The following is a 27,234-nucleotide window of genomic DNA, read 5'->3' as shown; positions in this document are numbered from 1 at the left end:
TTCTATGCAGTACCTCCTTATTAGTTATGTGATCCACCCATCTAATCTTCAGCATTCTTCTGTAGCACCACATTTCGAAAGCTTCCGTTCTATTCTTGTCTAAACTATTTATCGTCTATTTATCGTCCATGTTTCACTTCCGTACATGGTTACACTCCATACAAATACTTTCAAGAAACAACTTCCTGACAAATCTATGCTCGGTGTTAACAAATTTCTCTTCTTCAGAAACGCTTTCCTTGCCATTGCCAGTCTACATTTTATATCCTCTCTACTTCGACCATCGTCAGTTATTTTGCTCCCCAAATAGCAATACTCAGTTACTACATTAAGTGTCTCATTTCCTAATGTAATTCCTACAGCATCACCCGATTTAATCCGACTACATACCATTATTCTCATTTTGCTTTTGTTGATGTTCATCTTATATCCTCCTTTCAAGACCATGTCCATTCCGTTCAGCTGCTCTTCCAGGTCCTTTGCTGTCTCTGACAGAATTACAATGTCATCGGCGAACCTCAAAGTTTTTATTTCTTCTCCATGGATTTTAATTCGTACTCCAAATTTTTCTTTTGTTTCCCTTACTGCTTGCTCAAACGTAACTCAGAATAACACAGGCTCAGCAATATCATATTTCCTCGTCGACACCGGGCAAGCGAATTTCAAGTTAAGTGTCTCACTTGTACGGGAATATGCGTAATGTATGTACGAGTACAGGTTGTAAACACATGGTTGACGACATGCTGAAGCTTTGGCCTGGCCGTGAGTTGTATTCGGATAACCTGACGGTTAAGGTGACTGCTCGTGGAAAGCGGGAAATCCATGTTCGAATCCCTGTCTGCCACATATTTTCATTGTCGTCATCGTATTATACAGTTGACGGTTGTTCATATTCGCAACTGCGAAAATCTTTAATGTGATCACTGCCTATGTACGTCATCAACGTGCAATAACCACTCACAGACGGGAGGTGGCGGCACTAGCAGTGGAGGATATATGAAGTGTGTTAGAGGGATGCGAAAATCAGTGCAGTGCTTGGCGTAATGTGGGAACGGAGCGATTTATCTGACGTCTAAAAGGGCATGATCATTGGATTTCGGGCCAGGGGTGGAAGTATTTCCGAAAAGGCGAATACACAAGCAATTGTTGAGCAACTGACCGCCCAGATGAACCAAGAGGCAACCAACATTGTTTCTACAATGACCTCTCAGTGAACGTTGCTGTGTATAGGTTCCCGCTACAGGCACCTGGTTCCTACACCCATGCTGACTGCTGTTCACCGGCGACGAATGCTGTAGTTTACACGCGAGTAACGCAACTGAACGTCCACTGAGTCGTGAAAGGTGTCCTTTTCAGGCGAATCACGTATTATGTTCCATCCGACAGATGGCTGTTGACGTTTACGACTTGAACTGCCTGAAGGCCAGAAAACTGCAACATTGGTTAGAAGGGTCCAGGACGGAGGACGGAGCGCCATTTGAAAATTTTTGGTGCTGTACATCATAACGTTCTTTAAGTTTTCCTCTTCTTCAGGGGCTGACTTGTTTACCTTTTCTGTCGAAAATTTCCTTTGAGATTGAACTTTTCTGATCCTATTGAACTTGGACTGAAAAGCATCCTGTTTGGATAGTGTCGTCCAGTTTGGACTTAAAACTGTCTCGTATGGGTCGAAATGATTCTTGACCGGACTTAAAAGCATGTGATTGGACTGAGTTGCGTCCTTTTATGATGACAAGCTATCGAAATTTGTCTACATCATGGCCCCTGTTCTTCTGTATAGTAGTGTGGCTAGTTCTCAGAATTAGTTCTTCAGTTTCGCTTCCTGAGGATTCCATTTTATTAATCGACAGATCAGCGAAATCGTGATTTACACGCAAGTCCCGCAACAGAACGTCCACTGAGTCGCTATTCGTGATCGATATTTTCTACAAATTCCATAATTAATTACCATCGAGTACATATTGGACGGGCCCGCTCAGTTAGCCGCGCTTAGTCCGCTGCTTCCCGAGCGAGAAGGCGTTCCTGTCCCCGGCATGAATCTGCCCGGCGGATTAGTGTGGTGGTCCGGTGTGCCGGCCAGCCGGTGGATGGTTTTTAAGGCAGTTGTCCATCTACCTCTGCGAATTCGGGCTGGTTCCCCTTATTCCGCCTCAGTTGCACTATGTCGGCGATAGCTGCACGAACACTGTCTCCACGTACGCGTACACCATCATTACTCTACCACTCAAACATCTGAACATTTGGGGTTACACTAGTCTGGTATGAGACCTTCCTGGGGAGGGGGGTGTCCACTAGGGGCCGATTTTTTTTTTTTTTTTTTTTTTTTTTTTTTTTTTTTGTCATCAGTCTACTGACTGGTTCGATGCGGCCCGCCACGAATTCCTTTCCTCTGCTAACCTCTTCATCTCAGAGTAGCACTTGCAACCTACGTCCTCAATTATTTGCTTGACGTACTCCAATCTCTGTCTTCCTCTACAGTTTTTGCCCTCTACAGCTCCCTCTAGTACCATGGAAGTCATTCCCTCATGTCTTAGCAGATGTCCTATCATCCTGTCCCTTCTCCTATCAGTATTTTCCACATATTCCTTTCCTCTCCGATTCTGCGTAGAACCTCCTCATTCCTTACCTTATCAGTCCACCTAATTTTCAACATTCGTCTATAGCACCACATCTCAAATGCTTCGATTCTCTTCTGTTCCGGTTTTCCCACAGTCCATGTTTCACTACCATACAATGCTGTACTCCAGACGTACATCCTCAGAAATTTCTTCCTCAAATTAAGGCCGGTATTTGATATTAGTAGACTTCTCTTGGCCAGAAATGCCTTTTTTGCCATAGCGAGTCTGCTTTTGATGTCCTCCTTGCTCCGTCCGTCATTGGTTATTTTACTGCCTAGGTTGCAGAATTCCTGAACTTCATTGACTTCGTGACCATCAATCCTGATGTTAAGTTTCTCACTGTTCTCATTTCTACTACTTCTCATTACCTTCGTCTTTCTCCGATTTACTCTCAAACCATACTGTGTACTCATTAGACTGTTCATTCCGTTCGGCAGATCATTTAATTCTTCTTCACTTTCACTCAGGATAGCAATGTCATCAGCGAATCGTATCATTGATATCCTTTCACCTTGTATTTTAATTCCACTCCTGAACCTTTCTTTTATTTCCATCATTGCTTCCTCGATGTACAGATTGAAGAGTAGGGGTGAAAAGCTACAGCCTTGTCTTTCACCCTTCTTAATACGAGCGTTCTTGATCGTCCACTCTTATTATTCCCTCTTGGTTGTTGTACATATTGTATATGACCCGTCTCTCCCTATAGCTTACCCCTACATTTTTCAGAATCTCAAACAGGTTGCACCATTTTATATTGTCGAACGCTTTTTCCAGGTCGAACCGCACTATAACTGTGGGTTCGATGTGGGGTGGCTGTGAGGTAGGTGGACTGCTGGACCTGTTGCGGCCGGCCGGGGTGGCCCAGCGGTTCTAGGCGCTACAGCCTGGAACCGCGCTAGCGCTACTGTCGCAGGTTCGAATCCTGCCTCGGGCATGGGTGTGTGTGATGTCCTTAGTTTAGTTAGGTTTAAGTAGTTCTAAGTTCTAGGGGACTTATGACCTCAGAAGTTAAGTCCCATAGTACTCAGAGCCATTTGAACCATTTTTTACCTGTTGCGGGGTTGTGAACCACTAAGGGCTACGGCGGGGCGAAGATTTTCCGTCTTTTCTAGGTACCCGGTTTAATACACAACACGCATATTGGATAAGTTTTGGAGAGTTACTTAAAACATAAATTTAATATTATATACATGTATTAAATATAAATTTACCCTCAAATTTCTTTAGTCACTGAGTGCTATACTTACTATACTTAAACAGTTTGTTCACAAATAATGTTTTTGTCTAGACAAGCGTTACCCTGCGTTGTTGTCTTAGTGATAGATATAAAAATTAAAACTAGCAAGAAGTACTAATTACATCAACTTAGTAATTCTGCCGCTACGTTCAAAGTTTAGCTCTTATATATGCGAGAATTCTGCTTCTTACGAGCGGAATGTACATTATGGCTTGTAATTCAATGTAGTCCGATAGTGCTTAATGAGACCTAACCGTAGATACTTCGTAATTGTCAATATATTAATTTGGAAAGTTCATTGAATACGTAAAACATTTAACGTGAAATAACTTAAGAACTACACTTCTTATAGAAGACACATTTTCACCCACGACTCCTCTCAGTTTCGTATTTGCCAAGATACTGGCTTCTCTGTCACGCCGTAACAGGACGCGACCACACAGCCGTTTCTGTTTCTAACGTTTCTCGTTACAATTTCCGGGATACGCTCTCTCAAGATCCGTGCTTGCTACTCCATACACATAGTGAATGGTGTCGCAAGTTGCATCACACACTGTGATGTACCCATAAAAGATTTACTTCCTTCTCTTTAACCACAAAAATTAACTATAAACCTGTCATACAACTTATGCCGCAACATTCGTACCCTAAACATTATCCTAAAAGTATTTAAATATTTGTATCCCTGTGCATACCAAAAAAGCAAAATGAGAATAAAAAATTAGACGAGGGCGTAGCCCCCTAATCAAATTACTTAAAGTTCTCGATGTTGTTTTTGTTGTTGTTGTTGTGGTCTTCAGTCCAGAGACTCGTTTGATGCAGCTCCCCATGCTACCCTATCCTGTGTAAGCTTCTTCATCTCGAAGTACCTAGTGCAACAGACATCCTTCTGAACCTGCTTTGTGTATTCATCTCTTGGTCTCCCTCTACGATTTTTACCCTCCACGCTGCCCTCCAATACTAAATTGGTGATCCCTTGATGCCTCAGAACGTGTCCTACCAACCGATCCCTTCTTCTAGTCAAGCTGTGCCACAAATTCCTCCTCTCGTTAATCCTACAGTTCTCGATACATTTTCATTTTTGTTTTTGTAATAGCATATGAATTTTATCTTTTATATCTTCTCACTTTTTCCATACATTTCCGTAGCACAAATAAAACACTTTTTGCTATGCTTTTGCTGTCTTTATACATGCGTCCCGAGCTCGTTGCAACGATGCAGCTCAGATCATTGGCACTGTTTTCAACTCTCCTACCAGCCAGTTACCATGATCCTAGCAGGAAACAAAAATCACCCAGTGTGCCACCTATTATTTACATGCTTCTGAATACCAAGGATCCAACGGATCGATACCCCACCCCTCTGCTATCCAGGCTCGAAACAATGAAAACTAATTTTTAGACTGAAACGTGAGACAAACAAGCAGATAGTAGAGTTCACAAGGAAAGCATGCCAACTACTTCATTTCTGCAGCAGCAGCTTGTCCCGTTCAAGGTGAGAATAGCCAAGGCCATTGCCACTGTGCTACAATGATACAAAGTCCGTACAATCAAAATAAATTCGAGATGTGGCGTAAATAATTTTCATTTGACTGCATTTGAGTTTTTTTAAGATATTGTTTCATGCTGTGAACTTGTCTCTGACACGGTGACATTTCTCCTTACACGAGATGAAAATACCGTGTATAACGTCATTAGGCCAGAAAGTAATGCTACGCATTTTTTCTCACCCGAAAACAATGCACGAATGCGAAACATTTCGCATGTATTATTTGAAGTCTCCTGCGTGAGCGCGCTAAGTTTCCATCACCTCCGACAGATATCGTAGCTGCAGGACAGTTTCAACATGGCGTGTGTAGGTGATGTAGTTTACAAGCAATGTGCCGTCATTGAATTTCTCACTGCATAGAAAGAAACTATGGGGAATATTCACAAACGCCCGTGTAAAGTCTATGGAGCATCTGCTGTGGACAGAAATGCAGTTAGTCGCTAGGCCGAAGGGTGAGGTCATCAGAAGGCGATTCGGCGGAGCTCCACGGTTTGCAGCGGTCTGGGAGACCATTCACGGCTGTCGCACCTGTCAACCCTGACCTAGTCCCTCGCATTTCCACTTGTTAGGGCCGTTGGAGGACACCATTTGTGAAGACATTTTGAGGACGATGAGGAGGTGATTCACACAGTGAAGCACAGGCTCCACCACCAGGACAAGGACTGATACCGACAGAGCATACACGCCCTTGTTTCGCGCTTTAGGAAGGCCAAAGAATGGGATGGAGATTATGTGCAAAAATCGTGTGGATAAAACACCATTCTTTCGTGTGTGCAGTTCTCATTATTTACAATAAAGAACTGTTGAAGAAGAAAACTCAGTGCATTACTTTCTGCGCAACCCTCGTAATAATCTCACATGAAATATTACTTACTTTCCTTTAAAATAATGTACTTGACTAGCAAGTCACGTATCCCAACGTTGAATCCATGACTGGAAGCATCTCTGGAAGACTTCTTTTGGAGTGGTGCTGCTCTGACATGGCCATCTGAATCTCAGGAATGGTGTCAAAACATTTTCCATTAAGAAGAGCTTTACTTTCTGGGAAGTGTCGGAAGTGATATGGTGCTAAATCTGGTAAGTAAGTGGAATGTGGAGAGACAGAAACAGTGTTTCCGACCAAAAACTTGCAAATCAAAAGCATGGTGTGACATAGCGCGAAGTCGTGATGAAGTGGGAAGCCATTGTGCCATTTTCCTCGTCTGTTTCTTCGTACATCGTTTCGTAAAAGTTGTTGTACGCCCTTGTAAAATTCGGAGTTTATGCTGCCCCTGGGATAAACTCTGATCGCACAATACCCTCAATATATGCTTATAAATCAGTGAGCCTGACTGATGTACTTTCTAGGGCAAGGAGATACACTGGTTTTCCATTAGGAACTTTGAAATTTCTTCCCGGCGTCATACCCATAAACCCAAGTTTCATCTTCAGTTTTGGACATGAGGTCAGGATCTGAATGAAGACGATGCTTAAAACTCCGTGCAAACTGACACACGACTTTCCTTCGATTCATCACTCAAAAGTCTGGGAACAAATTTTGCACTCAACTGTCTCATTTGTAAATTATTGGTTAAAATACTTTGCACGCATCCGTACGAGATGTCAAGTCCTTCGGTACGGTCTCGAAAAGTTATTTGCCTGTTTGAACGAACAATTTTTGCCACATTTTGGAATATTTCTTCTGTTTTCAAAGTAATGTATGTCCCGACCGTGGATCGTCTTCTACCACCTTATTTACGCTATAAAATCGCTCATACCACTTGTAAAAGGTCATCAGAGTTACAGCATTATCGCCATACAGGAGTTTCAACATTTCACGAGTGTCTTAGGCACTTTTATTGCAACTTCAAATAGAACTCAGTGCGCATGTGTTGTTCGACATACATGATGCGCGACAGCCACGGTAAAACAAAACCTCACTCTGGCAACTCTGGACGCTGACTGAAAAGACCGAACGTGTTCCATTTCGATTCCGCCTGTCTCAACGGTTTGGGTTGTAGGACAAATTACATCGAACGGTTGTAGCGTCAGCAGCGTCTGATGAAAAGTTAGTTCACCGTAATTTTTGATCGCACCTCGTATGTTACGCTTACAGCTGGTAAAATCGTTGTTTATTGAAACACAACCAGTTTAGGGCTTAAAGCCGCATCGTCAGGTGCAAGGAAGTTAAAAGATCATAGGCACACCCATCGCTCCTATTCAAAATTTACTATTCAGAGAACATCGTCAGTACTATGGCGAGTGAGAGAAAAAGAAGACGTGCTCCATTCTTTAAAATTTGCCTGACTAGAGTCTCTCTCTGTCGTGCGTGCGGGCAGCTTCTGTCTTACCCTGCAGCGAGGTGCCCTGTTGTCACATTGATGCAGGCAAATTTTAAAGAATGGAGCACGTCTGCTGTACCTTTCGCTCGCCATAGTATTGACGATATTCTCTGAATAATAAATTTTGACTAGTATCTTTTAACTTCTTTGCACGTGCTGATGCAGCTTTAAACTCCGAAACCGGTTGTATTTTAATAAATAACAATTTTACCCGCTTTAAGCGGAGTTCTTTCTACGATCATGCCTTTCAACAGCTACAGTTACCCAGAGTATAAATCAGTTTGTGACTGGAGGCTTGTTTGTGGTCCTATGAATGGCAGTTTCGCCTCTTTTCAAACGACGCCAAGTATCGAATGGACTGACGGCCCAATAAGGTGTTTAATACGCAGGATGTGGAAAGCGTGTTTCAGGCCGGAAGCCCTTCTCTGGTGTTTTGGGGATGTTTCTCGTACTATTCTGGTCGCTGTGATCGTGAACCAGGAAGCTTCTTTGTCCTTCCCAGTGGCCTAGTATTGCCGGTTCTTCACAATGAGCGCTCTGTGGACACTCCTGCCGTACAAGATGACCACTGTCGTGTTCATCTGGCTGTGTGCAGTTGTCACCAGTTTGACGAACACTCAGAATCCTTATCGAACTTACTATCTTCCTAAAACAAACGATATTTATCCTCTACAAAAATCTAACAGACTATTTGGGTCAATTGGTGAAATGTAACAGTCAACATATCCTCAGTTTGGCAGTTCCATAGCAACTAAACGTCATCGTACGGTTACAGCTGGACATGCCATCCCTGTATAAACTTGCGCACTCTCTTCCCAACTCTGTTGACACCATTATCAAGGATGACAATCGTGTTACACGGCGTTAGTGTAATTTCTCTGGGGTGACTAATTGTCTGTTTTGCGTGCTTAACTGTTCAACACGGCTGAGTCTAGTTGTGAATCATTAATTGTGTAGTCAGAGGATACCACACTTTTACATTTAGGATATTCACAACTATGGATCTATCTATATAAGAAAATAGTTATCAGTCTTTACACCACCTGGTATTTGGTAAAGTTTCATCACAGGTAGCAGAAACATCAGCTTTTTCAGTGTTTTCTCTGTCATGCTTTATAAAAGAAACGTAAATAAGTATGGTGTAGCTGTTATATTCTAGGAGAAAAGCAAAATATGAAGAGCAGTCCACTCACCTTTGTATAAAGGAAGTGGACACTCTTTTTGTGTACAGACCAGTGTCCTGCCATCATGACCACAGGTACACGTGTTGCAATCATGCGGGAAGGTCGTGCCTGGTTTGCACCTCGTTTCACCTCCTGTAAAAGTAACAGTAGGCAAAAGGTTAGGGTCTAAACTGAACGACTTTCTTCAACCATAGATTACGCTAAACGCTGAAGAAGGAACGCTCTATATCTTATTCTACAAATGACATAACTAAATAGCAAGCCAACATGTGTGGTGAAAAGTATACAATGTGCCAATATCCATCTCTCCCTTTATTATTCGTGGAAGGATGCGAGAGAAATAATTAAAACACTGCTTACGGACCTGCTGGTCTTTTCAACACTATCAGCAAGGATTAGCAACCACACTGGTATTACGGTGACAATGATTAATAAGAGCAAAATGTTCTTCAAGAAAGAATATTTGTGTGTGACAGATATGATAGACTATCATTCTCAGTGACACATATCACTTCACTTGCCTTTCTAGAGCAGTGTGGGGATGCTATAGCATTACTACGTTATCTCCGCCGGTTCAAAATGGTTCAAATGGCTCTGAGTACTATGGGACTTAACATCTATGGTCATCAGTCCCCTAGAACTTAGAACTACTTAAACCTAACTAACCTAAGGACATCACACAACACCCAGTCATCACGAGGCAGAGAAAATCTCTGACCCCGCCGGGAATCGAAACCGGGAACTCGGGCGTGGGAAGCGAGAACGCTACCGCACGACCACGAGCTGCGGACATATCTCCGCCGGTTTCGGCCGATCTTGATGTTGAGTATCACGTTATACTGATAGAAACATCTGGTGGCAGGTTACCCACTTGGGCTCCTCGGTGCTTCGCCCCCCTCCCCTCCCCCTTCCTCACCCCTGGGCAACCACCGGAAATCGATCAAGATCACCCAGGGGAAACCCCCCCCCCTCCCAGGTGACCCTTCTCGGCCACTGGAGTACAATGAACAGGTGGGAAACCCAGCAGAAATCCCGCTCTCCCCTTCCTTTAACAATTTATGAACCCAGTAGTCTCAGCCCTACATCATTCGAGGACTAAACATCATAGTGAGTGGATGACGAAGTGTTTCCCACTGTCGTTTAGGCAAATGCTGGGCTGGTCCCCACTTTCCTCAGAAAACACTGTTCACTAAGATTTAGTACACAGTCACACACATGGAACACGACTCACAGAATTCCCAGACAGGAGGTGCACATGACTCTTCGCACTGCGACTGTGGAAAATAAAAGGCATCTGTCCATGAAGTTGAACAAAAACAAGTTTTCCATATCGTGACTACAAAATGGTTCAAATGGCTCTGAGTACTATGGGACTTAACTAAAATGGTTCAAATGGCTCTGAGCACTATGGGACTTAACTACTGTGGTCATCAGTCCCCTAGAACTTAGAACTACTTAAACCTAACTAACATAAGGACATCACACACATCCATGCCTGAGGCAAGAATCGAACCTGCGACAGTAGCGATCGCGCGGTTCCAGACTGTAGCGCCTAGAACCGCTTGGCCAGTGCAGCCGGCTATCGTGACTACAGTGGACACCATAGTAGAAGAGGACAACAAGTACAGGAATGTATAACGAACTTAACTAACTAAATGACTCCGTCTGAACGCTCCATGTGTACCCATCTTTACCGACCGACCGCCATGCCATTCTCAGCGGATATGTGTCACCGGGTGTGGGTACAGAAGAGGTTGTGGTCAGCACGCCACTCTCTCAGCTGTTGTGAATTTTTGTAAGTGGAGCCGCTACTTCTCAGTCAAATAGCTCCTCATTTGGCCTAACAATGCCTGCGTGTATTACAACTACCAACAGCGCTCTGCAGATTCGGACGATAACCCACCTAAGTGCTAAGCAAGCCTTGCAGTGCTTAACTTCGATACGGTAACATAGGCACTGCAGTATCGTATATATCTGCCGAAAGGGGGCAATCGACTTTCAAGTACAGCGTCTGACCTGTACGTCCTCCTGAGGGACTGCCCAATTAGCGCGTTAGATCGCCAAAACCCGAGCTGGTTCCAGTGCCCTACCCAGAATGCTCCCAACTTTTGTAGTTGGGGAGAGATCCGGCTACCTTGCTGGCCAACTTAGCGTTTGACAACCACTACAACAAACAGTAGAAATTTGCGGCGTGTGCGGGCGGCCTTTATCTTGCTGAAATGTAAGCTCAGGATGGATTACCATGAAAGGCAACAAAAAGGAGTATAGAATATCGTCAAAGTAGCGGTGTGCTATAAGTGTGTAGTGGGTGACAACGAGAGGGGTTCTGTATGAAAAGAAGTGGCACCCGAGATCATCATTCCTGGCTGTCGCGCCGTATTTTGAGGATGCTCCAGACACATCTTCGGGCTGGAATCTCATTACCTGGGGTAGAATTGTCTTCACTGATGAGTCGCGCTTCGAAATGAGTCCAGATGACCAGCGAAGTCGTATCTGGAGACGCCCTGGGCTCGAAAGTTAGTTAATATTTCATTGTGTTCCAGTTCCGAGCTATTCGTATGTAGAAAGTTTTGAAGTCTCATCGGTAAGTTAGTTTAAAATCAACTGCAAAATCGATACAGTGGTCCCTCATGAGTTTAGTGTAACGTTCGTTTCATCGATAGGCTATGCATTAACAAGGGCAGCAAACCTCGAACAATAACCAGGGCTCCAGCAGTGCTTGTGCGTGGCGGTAGCCTTCATCAAGGGCCAGGACGTTCCTGTCTGTGCTGGTTATTCTCCATATCTTGCTCTCACCGTTAACACACATCGATAAAGAGAATATTGCACAAGTCTAATTAGGGAACGGTCTATCAAGCGGGCACATAAAATTCCGGTTTAAAAATAATTACGTTTGTAGCGGGAACCGACCGACGCTTTCCGTCGACACTGGGAATTTGGTGAAACATGTGATGACCGGTACTCTTTTGAATTGATATTAGCTACACATCGCAAAAAGGAAATTGTAAATATCAGCCGAAACACCAGAGCAAATTCACCTGGTGTGTGTATGTGTGTGTGTGTTTGTGTGTACTGTACCAATTTTAACCAAAATTCGTACAAATATTCCTTACTGTCAGGCAACAACTGCTGTGAGGTACTGCAGGATATATGACGTCATAAACACTGTGCTGCATGAAAAGCTGCCTCATTACGCAAGCTGTTTTGATACATTTATTCTTTGCTACTAATACACTCCTACAACTGGATCAGTTAAGGAAATCCCTGACACCTGGCAGCGCTTTTGATGACTTTCGATTGCGAGACACTAACGATTGTAGGTGAAAACACAGCCGTTTATAGAGCTATGAAGGGGCGTTGCCACCGAGACGTTTTACTAACTTGTGTTGTAGACACACGAAGCACGTGTACCCATCTTACACCTACTATTTCATAATTTCAAAGGTGTTTTCACGAATTCACGGAAATGAAATTTTTCAATATTGCGCTACATAGTTCATCACTTTTGTTTTAGTTTTTACAGAAAATTGGCAAAGTTAATATATACGTGTAATGTCCCATCGGTCGCCTCTCGGAGTAGGGGATGGCCTCCCGCCTGTGGTTCGTAATGGGAAAATAAAACGCCCTGAGCGGACCGGATGCTAACACAAACCCATCAGCATCTGACCTGGTATTAAGTGACAAGTGGCTTGTTCACCTAGTTGGTGCGGCTGTTAAATACGAGTGTGTTACTTGATCTCAGCAATTGTTAAAATTTCGTGATCCTCATCGGATATTATCAAAAAACAATCTCCTACTTAAAATAACCAACAGCAAAAAAAATCTACTACCCCAGGGCACAATCCGTTCTGGTCATAGGTTTCTGGTGGGCCAGACATGACATGTAGAGAAGGATCGCAGAGATTCTCAAAACCTCTGCGAACAAAACAAAAATTTTTCACAGGTACATTGAACACAAACACTTTGTTGAAACGAGATAATCTATAATACCTAACGAATGCGCTTGACAGCTTCACTTTCAATCCGAGAATTACAGGTTCTCTAAAGGAAAACCTGCAGTGCGTATCACCATAGGGCCGAAACTATATGGCACAAGGTTTTCGGTTTACAAAATCATAGATTCATTCATTGAATTTATGTTATCTTCCGAAACACTGTCAATCACATCAAGAAACAACACGTATACCTTGATTAACATGCACGCACCAACAAATGATTACAGCAGAAGGCCGGGAAAAAATCAGAAACATAATTCCTAAATACCACATCAAGATTAGATTGGGCCGTTATGAAAAGAACATGAACATAGGAGGATCACATAACCATGTGCCGCTCACAACAGGACCAATAAAATTGGTGAACTCATTTCTGTAAAAATTTTAATCTCAAAATTACGCCAGCACAATTCCAGAATACCGCCCAGAAAAAAAAAGACTTGGAAATCCCACAATAAAACATCGGAGAATACCATATTGATCTTACTGCTATTTCCAAGATGAACACCAAAGAAGGCCCCTTGAAACCTTAAAACCAGGAAGGATTTTTCGAGTCAGGCCATCACGTACTCCAAATCACAGTAAAATGTAAGCCCAATAGAAAACGTACAACAGTAACCCATAGTTACCTAATCTTAATAAGAAGAAATTCGTTGAAGAAATCTATTGGGTGATTTGAATTCGCGGAGCAAATGAAGCAAACAATAAGATATGATCAATCCCGAGAAAGAGAAAACATAGGTGGTGAAAAATCACTTGCGATCACGCATTCGGACGTAGCGTTAAAGCTTGGAATAACTTCAATAGTCATAAAAACAGAAGAGGTATGGAAAAATGACTAAAATTATTCAGTGATGACAACTACAATAATAAGAGGTTGACCGAAATAGACGTTACCAATAACAACAACCGAAGTTTCTTACTAGACCTTTGGAGTAAGTTTAGCTGGCTATTGACTTCCTAGCCTAAGTTTTCAACGACCTAACGGATCTCTGGAAACTAATACAAAAATATTTCTTTTCAATAGAAACGCTCCTCAACTGCGAACCGCCATCTGATGAATTCTGATTTGCAAAACCAGCGGCAAATCCTGAATTACTTCCACCTTCGCACGAAGAAACAGTAAAAATAACCAAATCATTTAAAAACAACATTGCACCTGGTGAACATGGAGTTACTGCAGAATTTTGGAAATTGGACCACAAAAACATAATGTCAAAAATTCACAGAACAATGTTAGAGCTGTAGAAGTGTGGAAAACAGAGAGTCCCTAAAGAGTGAAACAGTGCTTTGATCCACTCGCACTACGGTCGCAGGTTCGAATCCTGCCTCGGGCATGGGTGTGTGTGATGTCCTTAGGTTAGTTAGGTTTAAGTAGTTCTAAGTTATAGGGGACTTATGACCTCAGAAGTTAAGTCCCATATTGCTCAGAGCCATTTCAACCATCTTTTGATGCACTCGCTCCACAAGAAAGGCGACAAAATAGATCCATCAGATTACAGAGGAATCTCACTTCTTCCATTAGCTTACAAAATTCTTTCTAAAGCTTTGCTGAACCGACTTCAGTCGCAAGCAGACCCACAGACTGATGAATATCAGGCGGGCTTCAGGAAGGGGAGATCCTGTATTGAACAAATGTGGAACCTCAAGACCATACTACATATCACACGATGTCGGAGCAGTACAATCGCATTTGTGGATTTAAAAAAACCTGACATTCTGTTGTCAGACAAACACTATTTAATAATCTAGGAGAGTTACGAGGCGACGGAAAGTCCAAACACATCAGCCGGGAAACATTATCGGGAACCATCTGGAAAGTGAAATTCACCGGAGAAATCTCTAACTCATTCGAAATTCACACAGGAGTCCGACAAGGAGACGGCTTATCGCCGCTCTTGTTCAACATCGTACTGGAAAAAATAATCAGAGAATGAGAAAACACGTCAAAGGTATCAAAATTGGAAATGAGATAAGAAAAAGAGTCACTGTGAATGCTTGGACTTTACAGATGACCTGGCTATGTTTACGAACATCAAAGACGAAGCCAAACTAGCACTCGATATATTATATGACATCTCCTGTGAAACGTGACTACAATTGTCCTATGAAAATGGACAGAAAGTCAAATGGAAAACTCCGAATGAGAACACGGTATGGAAAGAATCTCACAGATCACTCACTTTATCTACTTACGAGAAACGATCCAACACACAGGACTGAACACAACCTCCAAAACAGAAATAAATTTCAAACTGCAAAAGAAGTACAAACTGACATGGATTCATTACAACAAAAAAGGGATGTCTCGTAATGCAATACTACTACACTACGGAACAGTTGATTTATGAGGTGTCTCGTACGTAGCGGAAACCACAGTAATTAGAGGGATGACAAAAATCCATGACACAGAGACACAAGAACGAAAAATTCTTATATAAAGCAAGATAGCTAGTGTGGTTTGGACTTTATTTCCGAAAAACTTCAGAAGTTGAGTGTCTCTCAACGAGAACTGGAAAATTACATGAAAGAAATCGAAGAAGTGAATAAGGGAACAGACGTGAGTCGACGTCGTAACTATAACTGTAGTAAAGTTGGAATGAGCTGGGCTAGATGTGTAACCAAGGAAATGCAAATTCTGCTGAATTCCCAGAGATAAGAAAAGCTCAAACTGACAGTATAATGGAAGGTGGGTAGATGACGTGAAAATATACATGCAGCAGCAACATATGGATGTGTATAGCACAGAGCCGTAAGACATGGAATAATCTCAAGTAGGTGGTTTGAGGATGATGAGATGACGCACAGAACTGCAGATTGCGTGATTTCTCAAAGTTGACTTCGTTAAAGCAACAATTTCCTAGACATCATTCACTGACGTCACTGTATCTGCAAAGCTATGGGGAACACAAAGGAAAGTATTACGGCTGTTAACTCATGGTGGAGTAACCTTCCATTGGTAGGCTGATTGCGTGGGCAGCGGAAACTCACCTTCCTCGATGTGGGCCCTAGTCGTGGCGACGATCAGCAGAAGCGCGCTTGCTGACAGCTTCATGTCTGGAGGCTGCAGACCAAGAATGTCCCCCTCCTCCGCAACTCGCCCTCTTGTACTGTTCGTTTCCTCCCCACTACCCACGACCGCGTTTCCTCCAAGCCGTTAGGAGTGAAACACCAGCTGTAAGTTGAAGCTATTAATGACGTCTTACGGTAACGCTCCAAGTCGTAATGTTGAGCCGTTACTTATTCCGATAGTACGTGTCGCTTCACTTGCTCTTACAATAACTATAAAATAAGCCTATATTCATTTTACTATATTTTTCAGAGTTCCTTAAAAACTTTAAAGACGTGTGTTTTGCGTTATATTTTCTTTCTGGCTATTTTTTTATGCGTAGGCGCCTTTACTTATCAAACACACTGAAGAAATATTTGAAATGTTCTATGTGCACGAGTTAACTATTTCTAGTTGTTACTGAACAACGGAATGCCATTCGGAAATGAAATATCGTTTTAATTATTAAGTGGCAGCAATACAGAATATACACTACGCGTGACGGTTGCAATGCGAACTGTGTTTGCTAAAACGAAACGATGAAGTGTTACCACGCCATTCGACTCGGAAAAATGGTTTTTCTTAGAAAGCATTATTCTCATAATTCAGGCCACTCATGAATTGTCAAGTTTGGTCAAGGAGGAGGGGAGACTATTGGCGATTCCATCACGTGCACAGTCTCTTCATAAATAATGATCACAACTTTGATATTACTTAATCAAAGAACAATGAAAGGAGCTGGCGGAAGGGGCAGTGGCAATGGGGGGGTAGGGTGCAGGAAAGAGGGGAGGGCTGATTTTACGTCTATCCAAAGGAAGCCATAATTTATGCACTTGTTAATTACAATTATAATTTCTCCAAATGTACGTCATAGAAAATAATTACAAAATGTTCTGCTTTACACCCTATAGAGACAATATCAGATTAGTAGGAACCGCGAACAGGTGCCAGTTGCAGTCATAAATTTTACAAGGGTTTAGTAATCTGGGTTGAGTAACTGTTGGCATTTTATTGTATGGTTTCATCTATGTCAAACAGTACAATAAGCAAATCTCAAATTTTAGGAGGGCTGTTACCGTAGAAGATGAACTGTACCATCAGATAAGTGCATTGGCAAAATAAAAACACTTCTACCATCAGAAATACACTAGTTATGTAGAATAATTAAAAACGAGGCACATATGTTACAGGTAACTGTAATAATGTTCATCACAATTCACAGAAGTTATCAAAGTTGCTGGAGTTATGAGGGTTCGCAATGGTGCTTGCAACTTGAGAATTTCCAGGCAAGTGCCAAGGAAAGAAAAAGAGATTAACAGTAATCGTAAATGTAAAGGGGAAAATGCAAAAACGTACATGGGCCGGCCGGAGTGGCCATGCGGTTCTAGGCGCTACAGTCTGGAACCGCGTGACCGCTACGGTCGCAGGTTCGAATCCTGCCTCGGGCATGGATGTGTGTGATGTCCTTAGGTCAGTTAGGTTTAAGTAGTTCTAAGTTCTAGGGGACTTATGACCACAGCAGTTGAGTCCCATAGTGCTCAGAGCCATTTGAATTTGAAACGTACATGATGAAGTGGAATACTTAAAACAGGCAGTAGAATGCAAAGATTTGGGTATTCTTTGAGGCAATGTCCAATTACCTAAGGATAAATGTCGACATTGATTGAGTGGAGGATGAAGGCAAGTAAATAATACAGATGAGGCGGTAAGTCGCAAGCACAACGAAAGACAGGAACAAAAGTAATCGCTATCTGACGAGATACGTCATTTAATCGACGATAGAAGGAAATATGGGAATTGTAAAGCAGAAATGGAAACATAGGAGTGTTGATTCCTTGCGAGTGAGATTAACAAAGATTGAAAAAGTTTAAACCAGAATGGATAAAACGGAAAAGTAAGGCATTTGAGAAGGACTTGACCGAAGGGAAACCGCCGGATCATACAGTAACAGTAAACGCTGCTTTGGAGAAATGAAAAAGGACGTCCTGTATAACAGAGAAGAACTGTTTTAAGTTTGATATGAGAGGAGGAGAAAATAGAGTGGGAATAAATTAGTGATAAAATAATGAAAATCAAGCTTGACACTGCACCGAATGTTAATTAGTTACCTTGTATACAATCGGAACTATTTAAATCAGTCTGACAGCAGGGATTATAACGTTATTTGAGGTACGGTCATCAAGCAATATAACTAATGATTTCTCATCATATTTACAGAAAAATGATGTCATCTCATTTCCGTATGAAGTACCATCAACACTGAATGTTACTCTTGGAAACCACTGAGTGGAAGATACACCATTGCTTAGAAGCCACAATATTCAAGATGTACAGGTCGAAGATGAGTATCATTTCAAAAAACAAAGTGGTACCAGCGAAAAACGGAATAAAGGGCAGTCAGGCTATCTTAGTTAACACCTAAAGATTTTGGCATGCCATTGCTGTCATGAGGTCGGAAGTTTGCCTTTGACATACTTTGTCCATTTGTTCAAGAGTTTTGACCACTTTTGCATATTGCCTTTCTGTGTGAAGTAACCATTACTTAGCACTCTGCCATCTTTGGTTTGGACGTGTCACGTTGTCAGAGATGTCCACTGAACTTCCTCTTATTACACACAGAACTCATAATCTAGCGATACGTCTTCATAAACGTATTTATCTATATTTGATATTAAACTTCCTGGCAGATTAAAACTGTGTGCCGGATCGAGACTCGAACTCGGGACCTTTGCCTTTCGCGGGAAAGTGCTCTACCAGCTAAACTACCCAACCACGACTCACGCCCCGTCCTCACAACTTTACTTCTGCCAGTACTTCGCCTCCTACCTTCCAAACTTTACAGAAGCTCTCCTGCGAACCTTGCAGAACTAGCACTCCTGAAAGGTTCGCAGGAGAGCTTCTGTAAAGTTTGGAAGATAGGAGACGAGGTACTGGTAGAAGTAAAGTTGTGAGGACGGGGCGTGAGTCGTGCTTGGGTAGCTCAGTTGGTAGAGCACTTGCCCGCGAAAGGCAAAGGTCCCGAGTTCGAGTCTCGGTCCCGCACACAGTTTCAATCTGCCAGGAAGTTTCATATCAGCGCACACTCCGCTACAGAGTGAAAATCTCTTTCTATGTTTGATATTACTTGTTAGCAAGATGTGAAACAGATGGTTTTCTTACGGTATACTACAGTTTTGCACTAGCCTAAGTAAAATGTAACCAGGTCACCCACTAACGATTGTAGACTGCTCAGTAGCATGTTACATAGATTGTGTTGGATTACAGTTTCACTGACATACCTCTCAGGTGTAATGGGTCGACGACAGCGAAACCTTATATTTCTCCGCGCTGGTGAGGCGTCTGGGATTTTATACATTTTCCTTGAGCTTTTGGTCAAAGATTTTTACAACACAGCTCTGCTAGGTCTGGAGAACTTTGTGTATGAAAGACAGCGAGTGGCATCTGACAGCCACAATGCTCCATCTTCGTTTGGTTACACTGGTTTCGCAGCGCTGGGAACTCTGATGCTTGTAACGCACATGAAAAACATTCTACAGTACACGTTACAAATACGCCTACAAGTTGGGTACCATCTCTCTAGAGTAAATAAATATACACAACATAGACTGCTGAGTCTTTCATTGGAACTGAGTCTCTTTCCCTAGTTCTAAAACGAAAATAATTCTTAATGCAATGTTAACCATGCTGCCATTCCTGCAGGATCTGCAAAACATCTGCTCGTGGAGGAAAATCAGTGTCATATATTGTCCAAGGAAAACCTCTTGTTCTGCACCTGCATCTTTTCGTTTAATATCTTCAAGTGATCTGGTACACATCGAGCCAGTAGTCCGCCTCTGCAACTGTCGTCAGAGCAGCTGCGTGCTCTGTGGGGATCCCGAGTTCGATGTCTGGAACGGCCAACGATTTCTTTTTTTTTTTCAGTTGGTCTGGTACGGGGTACGTGGTGCACTCATCCTAAGGAGGCCAAATGAGTAGCCACTCGGCCGATTACTAGCGGTTCCAAGGTCAAGAAACCCGTCTACGACTGGGAAAGCAGTGTGCTGACCACATGCCCCTCCGATGGTGCCAATGACGGAGGATGACACGGCGGTCGGTCGAGCCGCATTGGCCCTTCCATGGACAGAACGCGGAACTTTGATACATCGACTCGGTGTAAAATATGTTGGTATAAGTAGATACTATGTACGCTGGCTGTTCTCGCGTTTTATTAACGATTATAGACATGAAAGGCTATTTTGTGCTGTTAGACACCTTAAGCAAGGGCTTGGAAAACGTTAGCCAACGACATTTCAACATCATTTGCTACACACTGCATTCAAGACGACTTATGCATACTTTCGATGTGTGTTTGTTAGAACACAGTGACACAACTGTAAGTAATATTACAACTTGTAATTTCTAAAGTGTGACGAAGGGTTATTTCGTTCCAGTATTTTACGAGAAAAATCCTGAGGGGTTCTCATAGTTCCCTTCTCTCTGTACGTTGCACATACATAACGTTGCTAAATGCAGGATTTTTTAACATGAGTCACTGTCAGCCTCTTTCTCTAAAAGTTTATGTATGGCGTCATTACTACCTTTATTCATTGTTTCCTAAGGGTGTTATCAATTTGTCTGCATGTGTGTGTAAGTATGTGTGTGCGTGCGTGTGTTCGCGCGCGCGGCGCACCAGCTTGTTTGTTGCTGTTTGCACAGCGAACGCATCATGTGAGACCACTTTCAGTGCTGCATAATAGTAAAGCCATAACTGATTTCTCGACGCCATCAGTCAGTGACGTCCGTATGCTGTGCTGTGCAATCAATATTTTTCTTCCAGCTATGATGCATACACATATCATCAGCCAATTGTGTTAAATAGTGTTCTGTGACAATAATCCGCCCTCATACGGTACCTGTCTCGATACTGGGACCATTTACTGTTTGGAGTCTCCCCCCCCCCCCCAAAAAAAAAGAACAGCTTCGATTCTAGTAACTTGCATGTAAAATTCTGCAATACACGAGGTGTATTGACAGAGACTGTAATTACTTTTTCTCATCGCGAAGTTATATGTGACAGGAATTCTTTAGTGACACTGGAATTTTATAGCGGCCTCTAAACTTGATGTGATCATTGCTCAAATTAACCACTCCACCTAAATCAGATACTCCCTCGTTCTGTTCTGAGTTTCTGAAGTGTAGATGAGAAACCATCCGATTTGTGTTTGAGAGCCCTTACGCGTTTCACTGTGCGTTGAAAAGAGGTATAGCAGCATATGTAATTCGTTTTTCAGTACTGGTATAAACGGCCGATGAAATATTTCTTAATTAGAATTTGTTAAGATTTAGCAATCGCTCTCTACGATAACGAAGTGCAGATGTTCATCAATGAACCTATGTGCGTCGTTCTTAAAATTCAAGAATTGGCCAGACTCCCGAAAAAGTGGCCATAAATTAAAAATGTTCAGAGTTAAGAAGTTTCTTTTAATAGGTTGGCTAGAATACTGTTGGGACTTTTGAATCCGACCTTAAAAGCAGTCAGCTATTTCTTCCGAATTAGAATTCCTTCGGATAAAATATTTTGTTTCCTCGAAATCGCACCTGATTCTTTTTAAATTGAGGTTGTTTCAGAAGGTATGTACTTAATTACGAAAACCTATTTCATTATGTAATCGTTAATTAACAATTGTATTTCGTAAATTAACTTCTTACCGAAATGGAAACAAAATTATTGTAAAACGCAAGCGAAGGAAAGAGAGAAATTTAAATGTGACGATATTCAGACTTGGTCGTCATTGCATCCTTATCTTAACGAAGCTGCCTTAAAATCCAGCTACTAGCAGTAACTCCGCTACGAGCCCTTTTTTTCAAGTCGCAGTTGCGAAATGCCGTTATTTACACCGAGAAAATAGAACTGAAAACTGTTCTAAAATATGAATACGTAATCATATATTTGTTATTTCTATCTGATTACAAAATAAAATTATCATAAAATAAAATTACTGCACATAAAAATATATTTTAAATACCTTAAATATATAAGAAGTACCCTTTATAAATTAATTATATTATTTCATATCCTTAAACTTTTTGTTGATACATTTAATTTTGTTAATTTATATTTTACTGTTATATATTTCTGCTTTGCGGAAGCCATCTCTGAGGAAAGTGAAAGCATTGTCGTTGGAGGCTATTGCCCTCTTGGTACCGGCTGCAGAGGATTAGGAGAATTCAGATACTGAGGATGATGAAGAGGATACAAATGTCGGTGAGGAACAAGAGGAAAAATGAAATGAAGATAAAGAACAAGAAGCATGAGAGATAGAAGATTAAGAGGATGTGTAAAACTTTCAGTTTTTATTACTAACACATTTCTTCCTTAATAAAGACAGAAGTAGAGGCAGTTTTGTTATAAAGTTTACCATTAAAATTACAAACGTTCACGGAAATCATTTTTTGTCCACTTAACCTATTTTTTCCACATTCTTTCCGCCTTATTGTATCCGCCATTTTGAATTTTGATACAAAAATTTTGATTAAAAGGATTAGAAACCCTATTTGGCCTTTTTGGAGCAGATTTTGCAATTTTGGGCAGGTTTTCAGGATTCTGGCGCAGTGTGCTGCGCGGAGCTTACGTGGCGCACTGTAGCAGCGGCTGCGTAGCCGTTTGTAGCGCAGTGTTTGATGGTCGCTTGCACGCAGCGCGTGCGTGTGGCGTGTCTATGCGGTAAACTGTTATCCACCGTGATTAAGTTCCACAACCATCACCTTGTGAAGTATATGTGAGTGTGCAATGTAATTGTTTAAATAAGCATGAATATCGAATTGTGATTTGAAATACATGTGTGGAAAAATCAACAAATCGTGCACGTAAAGTAAAAACCCGAAGCTATCCCTACTCCCAGCATAATGTGGTAGAATTGTTTAAATGACTGTAATGTCTAGGCTTGAGTGACGACCGCTAAAGAGCGTAGTGACGTAAATGAAGTGTAGATTAAGGGTCTACGTGTACATTTAACGAGGCATTATCGAGTGTGCTGTTAGTTACTTAGTTCTATGGATCATTGTGCACGATAGATCGCAATGATGTGGAACTAGTCATTGCAAATTAATTTGTACGTACCGTTACATTCTGAACTGTGAAGTAGGTGAGTTGTTACGAATTGTTTATAACGTAGCATGCAATTCCAAATCGATTATAGACATGGTGCTCTAAGCATGTGGCTGTGTAAATAAAACAGTTTAGGAGTCAGTCATTTATTTTGCTACTATGCATTTGGACGGTTCACATCATGTCTTCACGTGGAAAACTCTTTAGTCACATAGCTGTTATTAGTGGATAGCCCAGACGCCTTTGCACAGCAGCAGACGAAGGGAGAAGTAGGTTTTGGTGATCGAAGAAACTGTTTTTTGAAAGAGGCACTCTTAATGTTGAGATAGTGAACCTGAGATAGTAAATTGTACATACAAGGGAAGTAGACTCGTAAAAAGACTGCATTTATTTATGTTCATCGACGGTCACAGGTCTTGATGCCGTCGTTCATGGACGAAATATTCAGTTGAGGTTATATGTCTCCGAATTTTATCGGGCGTAATACAGCAGAACCGTTTAAAATGTTTCCAGTTTTTGAAGTAAAGTAGGGTGAGAAAGGCGGGGGGCGAGTGTTCGTAATATCTAATCGTGCATATGAATATCGCAAGAACCAAATATGCTGCAGATATATTATGTGTAACGTCAAAACAGCTGTCTTTAATTAAAGTGGAGGGGGTGGGTCACTGTAGTACCTATGACTGTATTGTTTAAATAATGAAGATATAAAGCGTCGTTTCTTCAGCTGTCGCTCCGATTTTTTAAATAAAGTAGTGGGAATGTTGTATAAGTGGGAGTGTCAGAAGTATCTAAGCTTCTATATGCACATCGCAAAGACGAAATACGCTCAGACTTCCAGCAGATGTATTGGACATTACGTGTGTGGAAATTCACTGAAAAAACTCGAATTTTAATAAAAATGTACATAACCGGGATACCCTGGTTGAGGTGGAGGGGACGGCGGTTTGGTCGGCAGCGGCGGGGAAGTGGCAGTCGTCAGCGTGACAAAATTCATGATGTATTCTAAGAAAATTACAAACGACGCCAGAGCCTTCCGTATCCAGATGTCAAAATAGGACGTGATCTGTACTGCTGGTGAAGCTGTTGTTTTAACTGAGGATTGACAGATAATATTAAACATGTTACTTTTCTGTTTCGCGTTTATCATCTACACTGCCCGTCCAATCGTTAATTAACTTTTTAAGTAAATTAATGACCATTAGTTCAAAGACTAGTTTCAATATCTCAATTTTTTCACTGTACTCATGATTTGTGTGTGTGATAGACAGAAAAGAACACCCACGTATTTTGTAGGAGATGCAATGACTTTTTTTAATGATAACATCTGAACAAGTCGGCTTTCGGTAGAGAGAGAAAGTATATTTATTATCTTCTTTGTAAATGGTTAAATCTGAAAAACTTAAGTTACTATGTTTCTTTATATTTATTGCAGTATGTCTAGTCTGTGAAATACAGCTGCATATGTTTGCTCCTCGACGGGAGTGTGATTATGTGGTGGCAAACGTAGTCGTGAAATAATATGATTCATATTTAGGTGTGATTTGCTTCCAGTAGTCAGCGTAAACACTGTATGCGATTCATTTTCACAGTGAGAGTTGTCAGAAAAGGAAGCATACCGCTACGTCAAGGAGATGTTTTCTTCTCTGGGAATTCTGCGCGCCATCTGGGCTCATTACGAAGCTGGACTCATCACCGAAGACAATTATACTCCTGTCAATGACATGAAAACATGTCTAGGACGCGACGGATGGCTGTGGGACAAAAACCGGACTGTCACCGGCCGTGTGGCCCGACATGAAAGAGCGACGGTCTGGAGCGCTATTTCTTTTCTTAGCAGGAACCCTTCGATTGTTGATCTGCGGCACCCTTACAGCACAGCGATACGTCGACGATATTCTGCGCCCTGTTCTGTTGTCCCTCATGGCAATCTATTCTGGGCTTCCATTTAGGTAAGATAACGCCCTCCCGCAACACCTGGAGAGTTTCTACTGCCTGTGTTCGTGCTTGCCAAACCCTAATGGGCAGGACCCTACAACCAGCTCGGGACTTTGACGCTCTAACTAACACGTCATTTGGATAGGATTTATCACGGTATCCGTCAGCAGGACATCCAGCAACTCTGTAATCAACGCCAAGTCGAATTACTGCTTTGGCCGGCCGAGGTGGCCGAGCGGTTCTAGGCGCTACAGTCTGGAACCGCGCGACCGCTACGGTCGCAGGTTCGAATCCTGCCTCGGACATGGATGTGTGTGATGTCCTTAGGTTAGTTAGGTTTAACTATTTCTAAGTTCTAGGGGACTGATGACCTAAGAAGTTAAGTCCCATAGTGCTCAGAGCCATTTGAACCAATTACTGCTTTCATAAGGGTCAGAGGTCGACCAACGTGTTATCGGGTTGTTCAATTTATGAAGCATTCTCTCTTGAATTAAAGGCACAATTTTACTGAAATTGTAATCATTGGTTTGTCTCTAAATGTGGATCACATCTACCAATTTCCGTACCATTCGGATAATTCCAGCGTGGTGTGCCTTTTTTGTCTTAGAGTGTGTTACAATTGCTTTTAAACTTGCACAGGTATAGTAAAAATACTGAAATATATGGACAGTACAAGAAAGCAAGTTTGGCTGCCAACAGCTGACAGGTAACTGCTTGTACGATGTTTGGACAGTCAAGTTGCTCTGGTCATCAACAGATGGCGTGCAAATGCACTGTTTGGCTTGCAGTCAGAACATTATTTCACTCAGCCTAGTAACTTCGGAAAATATAACAAAGAAATAGTAAAACAAAAGAAAAATTATAGACGCTATTGCGCAGTATGCTATATCGTTACAAAGTGCAACCGACTTAATCGAAGATGATGTCTCCTATACTTTGCTTGTTACGTAGAAAGCAATCTTGCGTCTCATTGGCAACGTTCACCATCTATAAGCAAAATCTTGACGTGCTTGTTTCTGCCTTCCACATCTGTTAATGCTCCGCAACGTGAAGTTCCTCATTGTGACGTCCGAAATTCTAATAGATGTGTGTCCACGTTTGCTTTAGAGTTCGGCGTACGGAAAGCTTAATCCCTGGTTTTTGGAAATTCTCGTCCTATTATCAGCCTGGACTCGTAACTCCATACAAAATATGAGCCTAGAGAATCTTGTCTGAGAACACAGACGGTCAATACTTATTTTTCTGTTAGTCATTCCTTTGTAAAGACGCTGTTCGTCTCATTTTATTTGCAATTTTATGATACCTGTACGTATATTTACCGACGCTAGTACGCCACATTCCTTTGGCTTGTCTTCCAGGAGTAACTACTCTGGCGCCTAGCAATCAACTGAAACATTTAAGCGTAAATTAACTGTGATTACTATTCTAAAAATTAAAGCATAATTGTGCGTTTAATTGAATCAGAATTTCAGACGTAACGCTTTGGGGCCCGCAATGTGGGTTAGGGAATCACCAACAGTGAAAGCTTGTAGCTAGCCAACAGAATATCCATCAACTTCACACTGGAGGGACTGATGACCTCCGCTGTTAAGTCCCATAGTGCTCAGAGCCATTTGAATTTTCACACTGGGGACAGTGTTGCGCGACTTGAAGTTTGTGAATGGTTACTCACTAATCGTGATAAGTTTCTGATAATACTGACAGCAAGACTCAGTCTCTCCACATTCTATCATACATTAAAGGTCACATTTCCTAACCACCAAAATCTCCCGAAACAGTGCCTGTCTTAATTCCTGAAGTGGGGTTGAAGTCAGAAGTGAACGAAACACATCTGGACACGCGAGACGAATTATTAAGTCGTGTTGGGACACTGTTGTTCTGATAAAGGAACAGACATGCAGCATGTTCTTACTGAAGGTGATTGTAAACTTGTCGAACATTCATTGAAAAAGTTTTTGAATTGAAAGTGGCCGATTATGAAATTCTTGAACTCCTCAACAACTTATTGTCAGTAGTTTTTTATTTTTTAACAGAAACCCGCAGGCCCCTGATTTTATGAAATCACAAAACCGTTTTTTCACTATCGCTGCACTATGTCTTTATTTATTATTATTTTACCTCATGAATATGTTCGACTTTTTGGGCATTTTCAAGCTGAGTCTTCAGCGTAGTATCGGCTCATTTATGTATATGTATTATCAGTAAATGTATTGCATGCTATAGTTAATGTATTGCGAATAGGCGTTCATTTGTAAGTGTG

At 41.8% G+C, this 27,234-nt stretch overlaps 1 protein-coding gene across 1 annotated transcript in view; it reads right to left on the bottom strand.

Moving 5' to 3' along the window:
• LOC126419383 (kielin/chordin-like protein) overlaps positions 1-27,234 on the bottom strand; it is a 120,356-nt gene that overhangs the window by 14,293 nt on the left and 78,829 nt on the right. Inside the window, exon 10 of the mRNA XM_050086571.1 lies at positions 15,895-16,031. Coding sequence (XP_049942528.1) covers positions 15,895-16,031 — 137 coding nt within the window. The remainder of the gene's footprint in view (positions 1-15,894; positions 16,032-27,234) is intronic.

This window comes from Schistocerca serialis, chromosome 9 (assembly GCF_023864345.2).
Source record: "Schistocerca serialis cubense isolate TAMUIC-IGC-003099 chromosome 9, iqSchSeri2.2, whole genome shotgun sequence".
NCBI classification, from domain to species: Eukaryota; Metazoa; Arthropoda; class Insecta; order Orthoptera; family Acrididae; genus Schistocerca; species Schistocerca serialis.
The sequence above is the reverse complement of the archived record's forward strand: the minus strand, read 5'-3'. Positions and strand labels throughout refer to the sequence as shown.